General features: G+C 40.7%; 1 protein-coding gene and 1 long non-coding RNA gene across 6 annotated transcripts in view; one reads left to right on the top strand and one right to left on the bottom strand.

Annotated features, from left to right (window-relative positions):
• Window positions 1-2,462, top strand: part of LOC126637236 (uncharacterized) — a 140,135-nt gene extending 137,673 nt beyond the window's left edge. The window contains exon 4 of the long non-coding RNA XR_007628297.1: window positions 2,337-2,462. This is a non-coding gene — a long non-coding RNA (uncharacterized LOC126637236). The remainder of the gene's footprint in view (window positions 1-2,336) is intronic.
• The window catches only part of DACH2 (dachshund family transcription factor 2), a 243,779-nt gene continuing 228,921 nt past the window's right edge, over window positions 1,000-15,857 (bottom strand). For 2 of the 5 annotated variants that reach the window (XM_050310301.1, XM_050310307.1), the window contains exons 10-12: window positions 13,343-13,486; window positions 10,262-10,332; window positions 1,000-1,891 (exon numbers count right to left, since the gene is read on the bottom strand). In XM_050310301.1, the coding sequence (XP_050166258.1) occupies window positions 1,835-1,891; window positions 10,262-10,332; window positions 13,343-13,486 (272 nt within the window). In that variant the 3' untranslated portion in view covers window positions 1,000-1,834. The remainder of the gene's footprint in view (window positions 1,892-10,261; window positions 10,333-13,342; window positions 13,487-15,857) is intronic. The other 3 variants (XM_050310302.1, XM_050310305.1, XM_050310306.1) reach the window with 3 other exon arrangements.

Genomic DNA, 15,857 nt, shown 5'->3' with positions numbered 1-15,857 from the left:
GAGCACTATCAGCAGTATCAGTCAGAAACGCTGCAGCATCCCAAACACTGTTTCGGCTCCTTTTTAAAAAATAAGATTTAGACATAAGGAAGGTCCAACCCTCATTTCAGAGAATCACAATGGAATTGAAACTAAAATTAACATATATTCAAAGGTGGAGTTCAAGATGGGGTGGTGCAGTGTTTTAGTCACACATGAGCTCTTAATAAGAGTCAGGAGGACTCACAGCTCCTAATCCTCCTGTTTCTTTGCATTATTCAAGTTCTGATTGTTAGATCAATGGCAGCGTGATTAATGGAGTTATTAGAACACCTGCTATAAAATTACTATGGAACAAACCAATTCTGTAGACTGAAAGAATATTCTGAAAAGTCCTTTTATCACCAGTGAAACAGAGGCTAACATTTTTCTGAACTGACACTGGTTAAGCTAAGAGATTTCTTTTAGGAACAAAAAAAAATAATCAGGTGATTCTATTCTGCTGTGTCACAGAGCACAGTCTGATTGCAGAAGGAGGAAAATCTGCTAATGAGGAAAAAAATGTAGTACCAAAAAGAAAAGAAATTTTGAACATTATACATACAGATGTAGACAGGAATAAACATAATCACAGGAAATAGATTCCCCATGACTCTATTTAAAGGTCTTTTTCGTTTTTAAGTGGCAGTGATTTAATTCAGGGCATGTGTGTGTAAACATGGAGTTTGTAAGTAAATAAGCACTGTGCCTTTGACCCAGGAATGAAAGTAAAGAGAGAACAGGTGATCACTTAATTCCACCTGACTCAAACCACCTTTCAGTCACATGTTTTGAGAAGGGAATGTTTCAGTTGCAAAGTTCAGAATTTGGAACATACAATAATTAGGAAAATGTTTAATACCAACCCACCCTCTTTATTAAGTAATTTCTTCAAGTATTTTTAATAGTGCAAAATACTGGTTTGCATTAGTACAGTTACTATGGGAATTCACAGTCCAAAAAAAAAAAAATCTTAAAAGATTTCCAAAGTCAAACAAAAAACTTTTTAATACTGTATTTTTAGCAAGAACATTTTTAACAAAGAATGTGTACTTTAACTTAATATGGTACAACAGAGAAACCATACTTAAAAGTTTCCATTATCTAACACTCTACTGCATATTCATTTTTCCATCTTAAAAGACCAAAAGCCAAGCTGAACTGAGCATTAAAAAAAAAAGCATCAATTATAATCCTCATATTACGTCAGCTATTAGGGTTTAGCTCACACTTTTGAGTTGGTCATCTAATGAAAGGACAATTTTTACATCGTTCTTTTAAAAAATGTACACACATTTCTTTTTAAAACGTAATATATATTGAGTATCTGCTTCAGTAAACAAAGCTTAATTTATAAACACAATCGAAACAGCTCCATGTTGAACAGTTTCAGTGATAAACTGGACTTGTTTGATGTACAGCCAGTGCAGGACTGGTGTGGCTTAAAATCATTGTGCCTTTGCTATCCAGTAATAGCCACCTCCTAAGGAAAAAAAAAAAAAGTTCTTTTTGGGATGGGCTGGGAGGGGGAAATAATTCCTGTATGTGCTTAAAAATACTAAAACTCCTTTCTATCTCCGGGGACCTAAAAACGATCTGTTGTAACAGGCTTGGTTTGGTATGGTAAGCTTGTAAAAAGTCTCAGTATGTCTTAATACGGCAGTTTTTCAATGCAGCAACAGTAAATTGCTTGGAATTGTCCTTCAAGTTTCATGCTACAAATCCTGTTCCTCACACAGTACTGAAGGCATCAAAGGTTGGAAGGGACGTTTCTCAGGAACTATATAGTCTTCAGATAGTGGTCATTATACATTTTTCAACAATAGGTGGTTCCTTCAGTACATGATGGTTGGTTTGATGTATGTTCTGTTTTCTGGAGGGGAAAAAAAAAAATGACACAGTTAAAACATTTTATAATTAACTGACACTTTGGGTTGTCTTTTCCTCACTTTTTTGTGGACCTCTTTTTAGCTCAAGCCAGATGATCAGATCTGTAAATGACAGAAACTAAACTCTCCATCATGTGAGCATGTTTTATACAGGAAAAGCAGGCTCTGGGTGACAAAACCCAGCCAAGCCCTCAAGAAATGAATGTTTGGCAGAGAAATGAGCTGTCTCAGGGCACTGGTCACCTCCCAACCCAGGTGCAGGTGTGGGCACTGAGCTGGGCCCAGGACCCACTAGCCCTGTTTTTCACGGTATATTCCAGTCAGCAGCTGCTGAGTGCAGGCTCTAAATACCTTGATTTGAATTTTCTTCCTTTATGGCTTTTGCTTTTAACTGAACACTCATTTTCCTCCTTTTTTTTTTTTTTCCAGAAGGCAGCCCATGTTGGATTGCCTCCACTCCCTAGGACAGACCGAGTAACGTGGCACCAGCTTCACAACAGACCCTTATCACATGCACAGAACCTGCCAGGGAACAGGGTGTTAAACCAAAACTGCTCTGCTCTAAGAAAATGTAAATCAAGATCTGTTCTTAGAAAACTGTTCTTTCATTCACAAACCACCACCTTTCGTTTAAAATTCTATTTCTTTATTTAGAGAATGAAGTAGAAAACCACTTGTTTCCTTCATAAATATATTCCTAGTTATACTACCTATCAACTGTGATTTTTCACATTAAGCAACTTTAAGCTCAGAGAAAAAAATAAATATTGAAATGCCCACAGAAAGTGAAGCTAACAAGAATCCATATTCCTGTTCATTATACAATGAATCATGAATCCACCCAGCTAAATCTGCAAGTACTGATCTGGAAGATGATAGCAAAATGATAATATGGAGAAGCATTTTGTATAATGTTGACATCTCTCCCATTACTGTTTTACATATGCCAATACTGAACACTCCTAAGGATCGAGGAAGTATTGACCTGCTAACTGACACTGATCCTTGGAGCAATCTCCAAGTTTGCCACATTTCAATTTCAAAATGCATTTCAGCTATAATATGAGTGATTTATCATTTAGCAGTAGCTGTCAAAGTAACCTCCTAGATAAAACAAAAACATCTGGAACCATAAACAGAGGAGAACAGTAGCTGAATTTTAATCCAAATCCGACATGTTCACTTCATTAGGAACAGGAAACGGCTAATTAGTAATTGGATGTTTCATGGTTTTAAGGAGGCTCAGACTCTCCAAACCAAGATGATTTAATATGTATTTTGGATGTAAGCACAAATAAAGATCGGAAGAGCCAGGGACATAACAGCTCCAGAGGAACATCTGGGAGCATGGGAACCTCCAAAGAAGTGACTCCAATTAGTTTCAAGCCTTTGGCTGATGAAAATTATTGTCTTAAACTTAGTGGGGGAAATATGGAAGCCTAGGGAGGGGGTGAGCAGAAATGCAAGTACTGAATACTGTGGGGTTTGTTTTTAATTTTTCCCCTTGTGATCATTAAGAAGCTGCACTTGGCACCTTCCCAGTGCAGGCTGTTCTTGATGTTTCTATTACATTTTTAAAAATATTTTTCTAGCTAAGGTAAGAGGTGGACACTGAGGGTACTGAGTGCTGAAGGACTGACTAAACTTCAGAGCAGGTTTCCATATTTCCTTCCAGTTCCCTTTATTTCTCTAGGAAAGTTCAATGCAGGTATCTGGAATACCTGTAAGACAGAAAGTAAATGCCAGAGCTCAAGCCCAGTGCAGCCACCCAGGGGATGTCATTGATCAGTGAACAGAAAGTGCACAGTTAAATATTTCCTTTTTTACAACGCTCTCAATTATTCTCCAGAAATTAAAACACTTTTTTGTTGCTGTGCAATAAACTGAACTCCATGGCATTAACCACGTCACACAGCAACCACCTCTGAGGAATTAACGTGTTGGGAGCAGCTGTGCCCCCACTTACACAGGAAAGACAATGTGATGTTGTCAAATTAATCTTTTCTGGAGAATATTCACCATCTCCTCAGTGCAGCTGACTGCAAGCTACAGACCATTTTATAGCATTTTACTGTATTATACAGCAAAGATTTGAATAAATTTGTGTGCAATCAATGTATTCTTTTATAAGGTTTATCCCTTAATCAAATATTCATTTATGTGGGCTTCATTCTATTAAAAACCGAAATTATACAAAGGTGAGCAAAAGCGTAGATTTACAGTAGTTTAAAGCCTAATCTCATTCTCTAGGGGTAATACTGACAATATAAAAACTGTATAAATGATATTCCCTAACACTAAATATGCTTATGAGCCCCCTGTGCATGTTACACTGCTTTACAGCCTACAGAGCAATGCATGACTGGCTTAATAAGCAAGACATTTAGAAGGGATTTTTTTCCCCTTCACAATGTGCAAGACAAGTAAAGATCTCAGAGTTCCTTGGTGAGCCAGAGACTGTGTTGTTAATAACTGGAATTTTCCCTCAGGATGGCGTACTCTTCCCTGAGTTGCTAGCCCGGGGTATATTCAGCTCTTGCACTCTTTTTAGCCACAATACCATCGTTCAAGGCTTTAATGTGTGTATAATGAACAAATCCAAAAGCAATAATCATCATCTGCATAGTTATTCACATTTATTTTGTTTTCTTTTTTCAGCCTATTCAACATCTCCTAATTTTCTAAATCCTTTGTGAGGCTCGGGTTGTAAGATCTCTGTTTTAAGTTGAGAATTCATCTGTATTTCCATAAAACTACTTTAAACCCAAAATTGTGCACCCTCCCAGTGTGCCCTGGCAATGCTGGTGTGCAAAGCCAGTCCAGGGAGGGAAGCTACACCTTGGGACTGCCAGGTAACTGTGGCACACTGTAAACTGGTGGAGGGAGGAAATTTGGGATCTGCCTTGTAATGAGAAAACCAGGATAAATTTGTTGTATCAGTAACTGTAAATTACATATGCAGTTTATAAAATCCAGCCCAGCACTACAGGTTGTAGAGATGAAATAATAAACTGGAAATGCCACTTTGCCAACTCAGCTGGAGGAGGAGCTGGGAGAGCAGCTGGAAACCAGGACAGGTGGAGCTGGGACCTGCTTCTTTGTGTAGCCAGAGGAGAGGAGAAGGCAGCCCTGTACCAGACTCTGCACTTCAGAGCCCTTGCACAACTCCTGCTGAAGGGGCTGGATCCAAAAGCCTTACAGGACACCACAAGTATCCTACAGGACAGTAGTTGAGCTCTTCACCCTTCCCAGGCTGTGTAAATAGCACCTCAGTTAGATCAGAGCCAAGCCCAGCCCTGGATGCAGCAACACATGAGAAATAACAATAAATTAACTTGCAAAGCTGGGGCTAATTAGTTTGAACCAGTCTCTCATTTTGCAGAAAGAAAAAGAAAAATCAGAGAACAGTTTGGTTCTACTGTGGATGACAGCCCTCAGAAAACCCTCTTAGCAGACAGGAGTGCTGCCTGCCTGGAAGGAGGCTGCATCCAGGCCTCTGCTAGTGGGTAAGGATCACAGCAATTACAGAACACAGCAGAGGATCCCTATGACTACCATGATAAAAAAGAAGACCTGGTTTACAGCCAGCTCTCATGGATTCGAGCTGGTCACTGAGCTGAATGATGACAGGAAAACTGACTTCTTTGCCTGCTTATTAGTTGTCCAGTAGAACTTCTCCCTTCCTTTTATCTGCAAGTATTGTCCAAACTGAGCATCAAAAAGTGTAACACCTTGAGCAGGGCACAGCTTTCTCCAGACCCATGGAAGAACCCGGATGATAAATGGTGCTTCTGCAGCACTACTAACCAAGGTTTTTCCTATGGCCTTTTGCCACCCCTGCAGATGCGCACTCTCTGATGTCCAGTGCTGCCTGGACATCTCCTCGCTACAGGCAGGACCACGCTTGCCTGACCCTGCAGTGCAGTTCACTCACAGACCTGCTGGTTTAGGCTTTATTCCTGACTTATTTTGTGCTTAGGACTACCCTGCCAAATATTTCCACATAAATGTTAATAGAGTTAAAAACACTTGTACTGAAAACAGGATTTCCAGTAAGTAACAGCAGCCACTGAGCACAGACCATGCAGATGCTGGATTGCCACAGTCAGTCTGAGCAGACAGGGAGGTAGCACAGTGGTTCCCACTTAGGAAATATTCAAGTCTGCAGACACTGAATTATTGAATAAATGTTTCAGCCCTTTGAAAGGACAGACAGGTCCAGACCTTAAGGCTCAATGGTCTCCTAGGGAAACCTTTACCCACCTTCTGTTTTGCATGAGTCACAAAATCTCACACCCTCCCTCATGTGAGAGAGAGACACCCAGAAAAACACTGCGTGCCAAAAGCAGAAATAGCACTGAGACTGAAATGACTCAGCCAGGGCAGGCACCTCATGGCTTCTCACTGAACAGGGCCCTGTTTTTGGGGAGCAGAAGAGCAGCTCTCAGCCACACTGGCTGCCGTGTGCATGGGTATCACAGCCTGGTAGCTGCATATGAACTTGAAAAAGAGTTTTTCTAGAAATGCTGCACAAGGTAAGTATTAAGGGTTTAATAATACAGAGCATCCAGAGCAGGACATGCACTAGGGACAGAGCCCAGCTTGGGCAGGAGGAAGAAGAAAAGACCTAAGACTCAAACGAAAAAAGTTGGGTTTAGAAACTGACTGGTTAGATCAGAATATTGAAAAAATTATGGCAACAGTTTTCTTCATTATAAAACCCCAAATAAGTTTCCAACATCCAAAAATAAAAAGTTACTCACTTTTTAGTGAGGTTACTCCCTTTTTTTAGAGGTCTTTTGCCAAATCTCTGCCAGATTATTTCACAAACAAAAGCAGCAGCAGCATCTGCCCTGGGTCATCTCCTGTTGCAGGTACAGTGAACCATGTTTTCACCTCACTTGTCTGCCTGTGCTCCTGCCTCCTTCTTGAAATTCAGAGGATTTTATTTTTTTGTAAATTGTTATCATCAAGTATTACGGTAACATCTAATTTTTAAGATTTTAAGCTAACATTGCTCTGTTGATTGTTCCAATATCCCCTAACAATGAAATATCGTAATACAAAAGTTAACTAAGGTATAAACATGCAAAGGGAGAAGTCTCCCTGCGATCATAAAATGATGTTATTTTCTGTTCAGCAGTTCATGTTACTGCTGTTCATGCTAATTAATTAAAGGAGCTGTTGCTGTAATGTGCAAACAGGGAATCTGAGAAACTGAGAGGGCTTTTAGGTCTCGGAGTGAAGTTAAGTCAATCTGGGCGCGGGCAATCAAATGTAATGAAATCACTTGTCAGTGCTAAGCTTGCAAAAACTGTGAAGTTTGACTAGGGAGTAAAAGGATTATAATTAGATTTCCAATAGGATAATAACTAAATGGCAGAAAGCAGTAAAGAGAAAATATTACTTTGTTAGCTAATGGTGCTGCTGTTCGGTTTTAGTTTTTATCAGCACACTTGTAGTTGTGCTAATTTAATTTGCTTTTATCAGCAAAAATGCACTACTCGAATGGTACTTGAATGTCATTTGCAAAAATCATTGATCTGAAGGTGCACTTAATGACACCCAGTATGTTTATTTTATGTGAAAGGGAGACTGGTTGCTAAAATGCTTGATGTACTATCGTGCTGGCCCACGAGTGAGTGATGCAAGGGGAGCAGGAGGGTGTCTGTGTGCTCATCACCTGCTCCTGCTCTGCAGGAGTTTCATGACCACTGCAGCTACTGCTGTTCTCTTCTGTCAGCTAAAATCCTCCCAGATCAAGCTCTGAACTAGAAGATTCAGTATATGGAGGATGGAGGTATTAGACTGTAAAGTACAGAAAAGTTTTAAGTCTCGTCTGCGTGAAATTTCCGTTCAATTAATATACAAAGCAGAGAGAAAATGAGTCAACTAAATGGAAAAGATTTATAATGCAGATCAGAAATGCAGTACATGAACAGCTTGTGTTAATAAAATCATTTTAAGAAATGAGCATAAAATATGATATGACTTAATCCCCGTGAAAGGTGTCTGTGCAGTAGTTCTGTAATTTTCCTTTAAACAGTCTTAAGGAGATACTGGCAGTGGAACTAATTGAATTTCAAAGGAAAGGCACCGTGTGAATGATAGATTTCTGTCCAGCAGAGCTATTGACAACAATAAAAGAAAGGTCTGCATTGATGCTGAAGCCTTTTTCTGTGCAATAGAGAGAGATTTTGGAAGCTTGGAAACAGCTTTGTATTAGGGACATGTGTTTTGACCCTTCCTCCTCCCAGGGCCCGAAAAACAAAGGTGGCAAATGACGGGGCAACGAGGGAGTGTGCTCCAATTGTTGAAGCTGGCAGTGCAATAGCAGCTGTCAGGAACACAAATGGGAATCAAAGGGAAAGAGAATGAAAAGTTGTTACAGTTATCAGCATAAAAAAAATATGAGAGAGACGGTGCTGCAGGACAGAAACACTTTGAAATCTGAACAAGCTCTACCGAGAGCTCTTCAGAAACCTTTTTATCAGCCGAGATGTTTAGTGACCAACGGGATCAGCTGCTCCCACGTTTCCATATGAGCAGAGAGGTCAGAGCTAGTGGAGCTGCCAGTCCCTATAGTGAGGACTGAAGGGAAGGGAGGCTTTGCTATGGAGGGACATGGGACAGGACTGCAGCTCCCACTGCACAGGTCATGCGCTGAGCCCAGAGACACTGAACACTGTGGATACACAGCTCTCCCTCTGGCCATGCTTTTAGCCTGAACAAACACTTCAGGAGCCAAAGACTGTTACAAGTAAAGAATGATGTTGTTGGTATCAGACTAAAAGAAAAGGGAAAACAAAATCCCCCAGAACAACCTGAAATAAAACTGGTAAAATCTCAACATTTTCCTGTGTATTAATGAACCACTACAGGTAATATAAAACAGTTCTCTTAATTCCTTTAAGTAAATGGTTGTTGGGATTGGCTATGCATCACTTTCCTCACAGTACTTGTAATCATTTTTGATGTGAAGACACATTTGAGCCAAGTGTAACTTTTTTCTTCAACTGAAAACTGAATTACCTTTCTTTTCTTTACTAGAGTCTGCTCAAATGTACCTTTAACTCTCAGAATTGTTTTGGAAGAGCACTGAGCATTCATTTCAGCAGGTATCACGAATAGAGCAGAAACAGGAACATTTTGCCTGTCAAATTTAAACACATGTGTCCCAACTGCTTATCCAACATTTAGACTATTTCTGGCAGCAGCAATTTTCCAACTGCAATATTTAGAGCACAACTCTAATCATCTGTGTACATATATATATATACACACACATATGTTATATGTATATATAGGCATTACAGTAAAGCTGTGATTCTCCTTCTCTGTAATGCAGAGCATATGAACCTAAAATCACAAAAAAGAGACAACAGGAAAAATATTTGAAAGCTTTCCTGTATGGATGACAGATGGACGACAGATGCACACCAGAGGTATGTGAAGTCAAGCCTTCACCAGTTGAGAAATGCTCAAGTGAGGTTTGTGTCTGCAACTGCACTGCAGCCCTTCTTCTGTCTGCACAGAAGGGACTGTGTTTAGTTACCTCAACACACGGTATTTTTGCACATTACCATTACATGATGCTGTGGAAAGGGTGGAATTGCTCTTAGAAGAAGCAGATATATTGAGAGGCAGCAGCCAGCACAGAACTGAATGGTCTGGAATGAATATGGCACAGGGTTGAAGGGACAAAAAGGCTGGTTTTACAGAAAAGCAACTCCACAGACTGGACTGTCTCCAAAGTTACAGAATTTCAGTAATTACTCAGACCAAATTTTATCACAGGTGACTGTGTGGCTCAAAGAGGCTTCCAATGGTACTGGGAATATCTCTTAGGACTCTACAGCTCAGCTCTCCCAAAGGATGATGACACAATTCCTTACACCCCAACACATTTATTACTCTTTGGGAAGCACTCAGACACCATGCATGGAGGTGCTGAACAGTGAGGAAGAAGGAGCATTAGATAACTTAGAATGGCTTTCCTTCTTCACCTACAGTTCTTGTATTTTTTGAAAACACCTGTGATCTTGATAGGCAGGTAAGGATGAGAGGTAAAATATTTTAAAAAGATACATCAAATGTAACCCCCCTTTTGAACTAAGAGCAAATATCTGACAGATAAATATGAGGTTCTCACACCTGTACTTAAACAAAGTTAATTTCTGGTCTTACTAAGTACTGATCTTACACAGTCTTCTATATCAAACAGGAAAACAAACAAGTTGCATAATTCACATTTATCTTAAAGCAGAAAAAGAGATACAAAAACTACTCTGCAACACATTTAATTTTTACTGTGGCTCACAACAACCAGGTAGGTGAGGGGCTGTGGTACATACTGCACCTTGCATTGCTGCACTGTCATGTTGGGTTCCGTTGTGTTCTATTTCCATATCTGGGATTCCAGCATCTGAAAGATGTGAGACTGAAGATTAATGCATTCCCCTTTGCCCCTCTCTCATGCATCTTTAGAAAAATATTTATAGCAAACTAGGGTGATCTCCAAGTTACACGGTCTTGCATAAAACATTTGGTCCTCACAGAATTTTCAGTAGTAAATTGGTTCCAAAATGTGCAAACATTACTGGTCTCACAGTGAATTATTTTTAACGTGCTTCACATTTGTCTGACGATTAGATAATAACCAACACGTGGTATTAATATGTCTGTAAAAGCCTCTTGGAGAACGAGGGCATCTGACATATGAAAAATAAAAGTCAAAATGAAACTGTGTAATATTAAAATACACTGAGTCTCCTATACAGCCAAATACCTTCAAATTAAAGAATTTAAGAATACAGGCAGTGCCAGGCAGCAGTTTTGTGTATGTGTGTGTATCAGTTTGTGTGAGTGCATGTTACAGATAAGGGCTGTGCAAATTGCATTTAAAACCTCAGCCCAGGCTGTGTCAGCACGTGTTACCCCCCAAACCAAAATCACATCTGCCATACCATGTGAAATATTTCCTGATTTCTGACAAGAGCTTTCCGAAGAGGACTGTGCCCTTTCTTCCAAGTTGAGAAGGAGTCTCCTAACGATACTCACTTTGGAACTATTTAATTTCATACTGATAATACTTCTGTCTGCACAGTCCTTGGGGTGGGGGCGGGGGCTCCAACACCCCAGGGTGTTACGATAACAGATGCCATTATCCACCTTGTGCCAACAAGGATTAGCATGAAGGGTATGTGATTTGAATCCATGGCACCTCAAATCCTGGAGAAACATCTGCTTCCTTTATCATACAAGCACTCAGAAATCACAGCAAGGAAAAACCCACACCTGAAAGGGAACTGTGTGCACAGTTTGGGAGGTTTTCTGTGCAAAAGCCTGTCCTGGACTTTCTCAGATAGAGAATAACTGCACTGTTGCTTTTGCAGATCCCTTTAGTTGGAGTGTCAGTATCTGTCACAGATGACATTTTGCTGGTCACTCCACAGTACCTCAACTCTGTGTCAAGCAGGACAACCCTGCAAAGTCCTTACATGGGAGGGTAATATTTTAGTAATATATGAGTAAATAAAATATAGGTCATGGATGCACATATAACTCTATAAAGATAAATGATTAAAAAGTAATATTTTCACATATATACAATTTTTTCTTATAAAATTGCAAGTGACTGCTATTCCACAGGGTTTCCCTTACTCAGATTCCTGTTTTGAAGGCAAGTCCAGGGCACTGATCTATCAGTCTGAAAAGATTCTTTCTTTTCAAACCCTTTAGAGTTCACGTTGTATATACAAAAAATGACAAAGTCATCTGTAACTAATAACAGCATCTGTTAAATGAGACAGACCGTCAGAGTTAAATTAAAAATACTCAGAATAGCCCTTCACATTTTGTTGTCATAAAATTGTACCTGCAATTAAATTGTGGATTAAGATGCTAATGAGCTACCTGATTTGCATGTGCAATCAGATTAGCATGTAAATATCTGCCTCTTGCAGGCACTAACATATATATGACTACCTGAGTGTGCCTGCAAATCAAAATGTTACAGCCAGGCCCACACCAGCAGATGTAAAGGTGTGTTAATCACACTGATGGCACGTTGGCATCCCTGGATTTGTGGCTCCAGAACTGCTGGGTGCTCCTGACTGGTGTGTGAGCAGCAGGTGCTTCCCTGCAGTGGCACAACCTGGGTGAACGACCTTACAGCACAGGCAGGATTTTGGGTGTTTTCTGACATTCGTCTCGAGGTGCTGGGTCTGACTGTGGGATCCAATGAGGGCATTTGTCTGATCCAGAGGAGGAAAAGGTTTCTGCTGGCTCTGTCCACCCACTCTGCCCTGGGTCCCTGTCCCCCATCATGGTGCGACCGCGGCTGTAAATCCACACCTGGATCACCCCCGGCACTGTCGGGGCTCCAGGAACACCAGCCAGGCCCTGCTTACAGTGACAAGCTGGGCTGGAAAACCCAGCAGATGAGGATGCCTCTGAAGGATCCTGCTCTCCTGCTCACTGAGTTTGTGTCTCTTGGGTGCTCCAGATAAATCACAGCTCGCAGTCCACCGCAGAGTGAGGTGCCAGCTCACACAGACAGCCTGGCCCTGACTCTAAAGGACAGTCTGGGCAGCCCTCACAGCTGAGAGCGCCACACAAGCCACGCTCAGCGTTTTCACTCAGCAGCCCGGGCAGTTTTTGGTTGCAGGCTCTAGCAGTGCCCAAAGCAGGCAGCACAAATTAACACACAGACCACAGGACACACAAACACGGCAGAGCCTGAACATCTCTCCGATTCCTGAGCCTCTGCAGAGACTTCACAGCAGGGACGCACAGACTAAACCTTAGCTACAGAACCTGAAATTAATTAAAACTCAACTAGGTTCAGTCTTAAAGGTTCAAACCAAAGCTCTAAACTTTGGCCAGGACCATCTTAAGCAGGAGAGGCAAATCCTCCCAGTATTCAGAACATAATCACTGTGTAGGAGATGAACTGATTTGCTTTTGTCTCAAAAGAATATTTGGTAAGTATTCAAAACCCAGTCAGCTCTGAAAGCTGATACATATTTAACAAACTTAATAGGTCCTGAGGCTGAGCAAACTTCAGCCAAATGGCTTTTAAAATGAAGCTCAGCAGTTCTAAAAATGAATCTGCTGGGAGAGAAGAGTTCAGAGAACCTTATAGGAACCAAATTTCACATTGTCTTAGCTGGCACTGTAACAGATTTCTCTGTAATATATTCAGCATTTCTTGTCATCTCTGTGTAAACTGCTCTGTCTGTTTCTCTACTTGCAGACTTATTAATTTTTTTAATTCGTGACCCAGAGCACATGGCCTGAAATAGATTTTTTATTATTTCAGGAAAGAATTGTGAGGTTTTATTCTGGAATTTGCTCTGTGCATAATTTTATTTTTTTTCCACTCAATTAAACATCATTTTAAGCTGACTGTGAAAGGCCAACTAAGACATTACCATTTAACATCCTGAGACCGTCACCTGATGTGGCCTGTTTAAGCGCCTGCTCCACTTGTTCTCTCCTCTTAGATTCAAATTCCAAAGCTTCTTGCAATTTTCTCTTTGCCTTCTTTTCTTTCTTCAAGCGTTTCTGAATTGTTGCTGAAATGTAAATATATTGTAAGAAAGGCTGTTAAGGCACAACTGTTAGTAAAAACTGACAGTAAAAAATTTGTTTACGTTCAAGGTTCAAAGGCCCAGTTCTAGCTTGAGACACTGACACTCCTCATGGATGGAAGAAGTCTCCTGAATGTGTCAGAGACTCAGTTTTAGGTATATCTTCTAACATTAAAAGGAAATGGAATTTATTTCTGTAGGTGAACTGTCTGTGTGCAGTGGAAGAGAATCTGAATCTGAGAATACTGAGGGTGCAGAGAGTGAAATCCCAGGGAATTAGGTGGTAATTTTGGGGGTAAAAACAGAGCAGCAGTTGGGTTAATTCTGAAGTAGAATAACTGAAATATCAAGAACCTCTGCCCAAGACAGAAGCCAGGCATAAAGCCACTGAGAAGCTGAGTTAGATGGGTAAATACGAAAAGATGAGATGCACAGAGAAGGGGGATGTCATCTCATCTTCTCTTTTACCCATGGAAAGCAGAATCAGTGCCTTGACAAAGATCATCCTCAGGCCCCTGGTAGTGCCATGGGAGATCTGGCAGAAAACAGTACTCCTGACTAATCTCAGTCTTAAACCCAACTATAAAGCTAAAACTATTACCTAGAGAATTGTACAGTATTAATTGTAGCCAGACGGTCAATATCTTCACTGGGAACTGCTGACATTGGCTATGATTGTATTCCCTCACCTAGATAAACTCAAGCAATAAAATGCACCTTTTAAGCCTTTTCCTTTTCAAACCCAAAATCTTAATCCCATATTTAACCTTTATTTGTTTTTTTCCCCAGTTCCAGGTTACCATTACTGCCAACAGCCCCTCTTCCCTGTGCTCCTGGGGCTAGCAGACTGTCCTTACTATCCTTATTAACCTGTCTTTATTGCTTTCTTACACTTGTTTTTTCTTGCACCACTGGTGCAAACACACTCTCTTGTGTGTCTTCTTTGCACAACCTGCACCTCCCTTCACCAGAAGGATGTCTACAGGCCCATCACCACACTTCTGCTGAGTCTATCCTGTGTTCAGGAAATGCTCTCCTCCTGAGAGCAGCCCACGTTGCAGGAGTCTGTGATCAGCTGGCACAAGGAAGATGAGCTGGACCAGAAGGTTGATGCCCACATATGTTCTCAGAACTAGCAGGAGAACATTTTTAGCAAGGCCTGGAAGGGGTCAAAGATCACTGAATTCTTCCTGATTTTTACAGAGCTTTCTGGATTTGTGAACGCTCTAGGAAAAATTAAAGGATACCATTACATGGGAAATGTCTGAGGGACTTAATAAATTATGAATGGCTAAATGTGATCTATAGAACCTAAATTTGGAAAACTGGCCAGCCCATGTGAAAAGGCCTATCTCTGACACATATTCTGTAACAATGAAGATGTGCACGTGGTGATGACCTGAGAGACAAACAATTCTGACGATACTGATTACTGGTGAAATTCTCTTTCAAGTCAGAAGCCAACAAAGCCTGTGAATGCCTTAAGGTTTTTGGTGACTTAAATGTGACTCAGGAGGTGCAAGTGTGCTGTCCTAAGTTTTGGTTTACAGAAAGACACAGTGCCATCCACACTTACACTGGGGTGATGCAACATTTCTGGACACCCACTGCAATTTAACAACTTCAGTAGTATTTTCTGACCCATCACTACTAGACTGAGAAGTGCCCTTTGGTGTCTCTAAGTGAGACCTGGGCTGCAGACAGCTCCACACACCTCATTTCCATTCAAAATGCACAGGAAGATAGGACTTGGCACCTACATTTTTGGTCTTATCTAGTTTTATCTTTCTGATTTCATGGATATAATCTAGAAGTAGCTTTTGGCACATGAAGTGCTGTTCCTTTCCTTCAGATGCAGATCTGAATTTTAAAAAGAATACTGCCTTCTTTTCAACAGCACAGCGAGAAATTCAGATTTACCAATTTAATTGCCTATTATTATCAAAAGCTTCCCAACAGTCATGGTTTCATCTCAGAAGGCCCCATTTGGGGTGTGCTTTTGTACCTTACTCTCCTGATGGCAAAAAAAATTATCTAGGGTTATTTGCTTCAGCTCTTGTACTTGGGGGGCAATTTCTCATAGTTCTGACTATTTTACTGCACTGAAGTTCTCTACAAGACAAACTACTTTACTAGCACTAAAACTGCAGAAATGCAGGCTAAGGAAGTAAGTAGTAAGATGATGAAAAAAATCACCTAAAAACCCAAATTACAGCCATATCTTCCTCACAGTAAGACAGATTCTCAAGTGCTTAGAGGATGATAGCAGAAACCAAAAGAAATCAGAGATGTCAAATGAAGAAATCGGGCTGGGAATGCCTGGGCAGAGTGATACTGATACACCTGAAAGCCATGG

Source organism: Myiozetetes cayanensis, unplaced genomic scaffold (genome assembly GCF_022539395.1).
Source record: "Myiozetetes cayanensis isolate MyiCay16 unplaced genomic scaffold, myiCay2020 scf15, whole genome shotgun sequence".
NCBI lineage: Eukaryota > Metazoa > Chordata > Aves > Passeriformes > Tyrannidae > Myiozetetes > Myiozetetes cayanensis.
The sequence above is the reverse complement of the archived record's forward strand: the minus strand, read 5'-3'. Positions and strand labels throughout refer to the sequence as shown.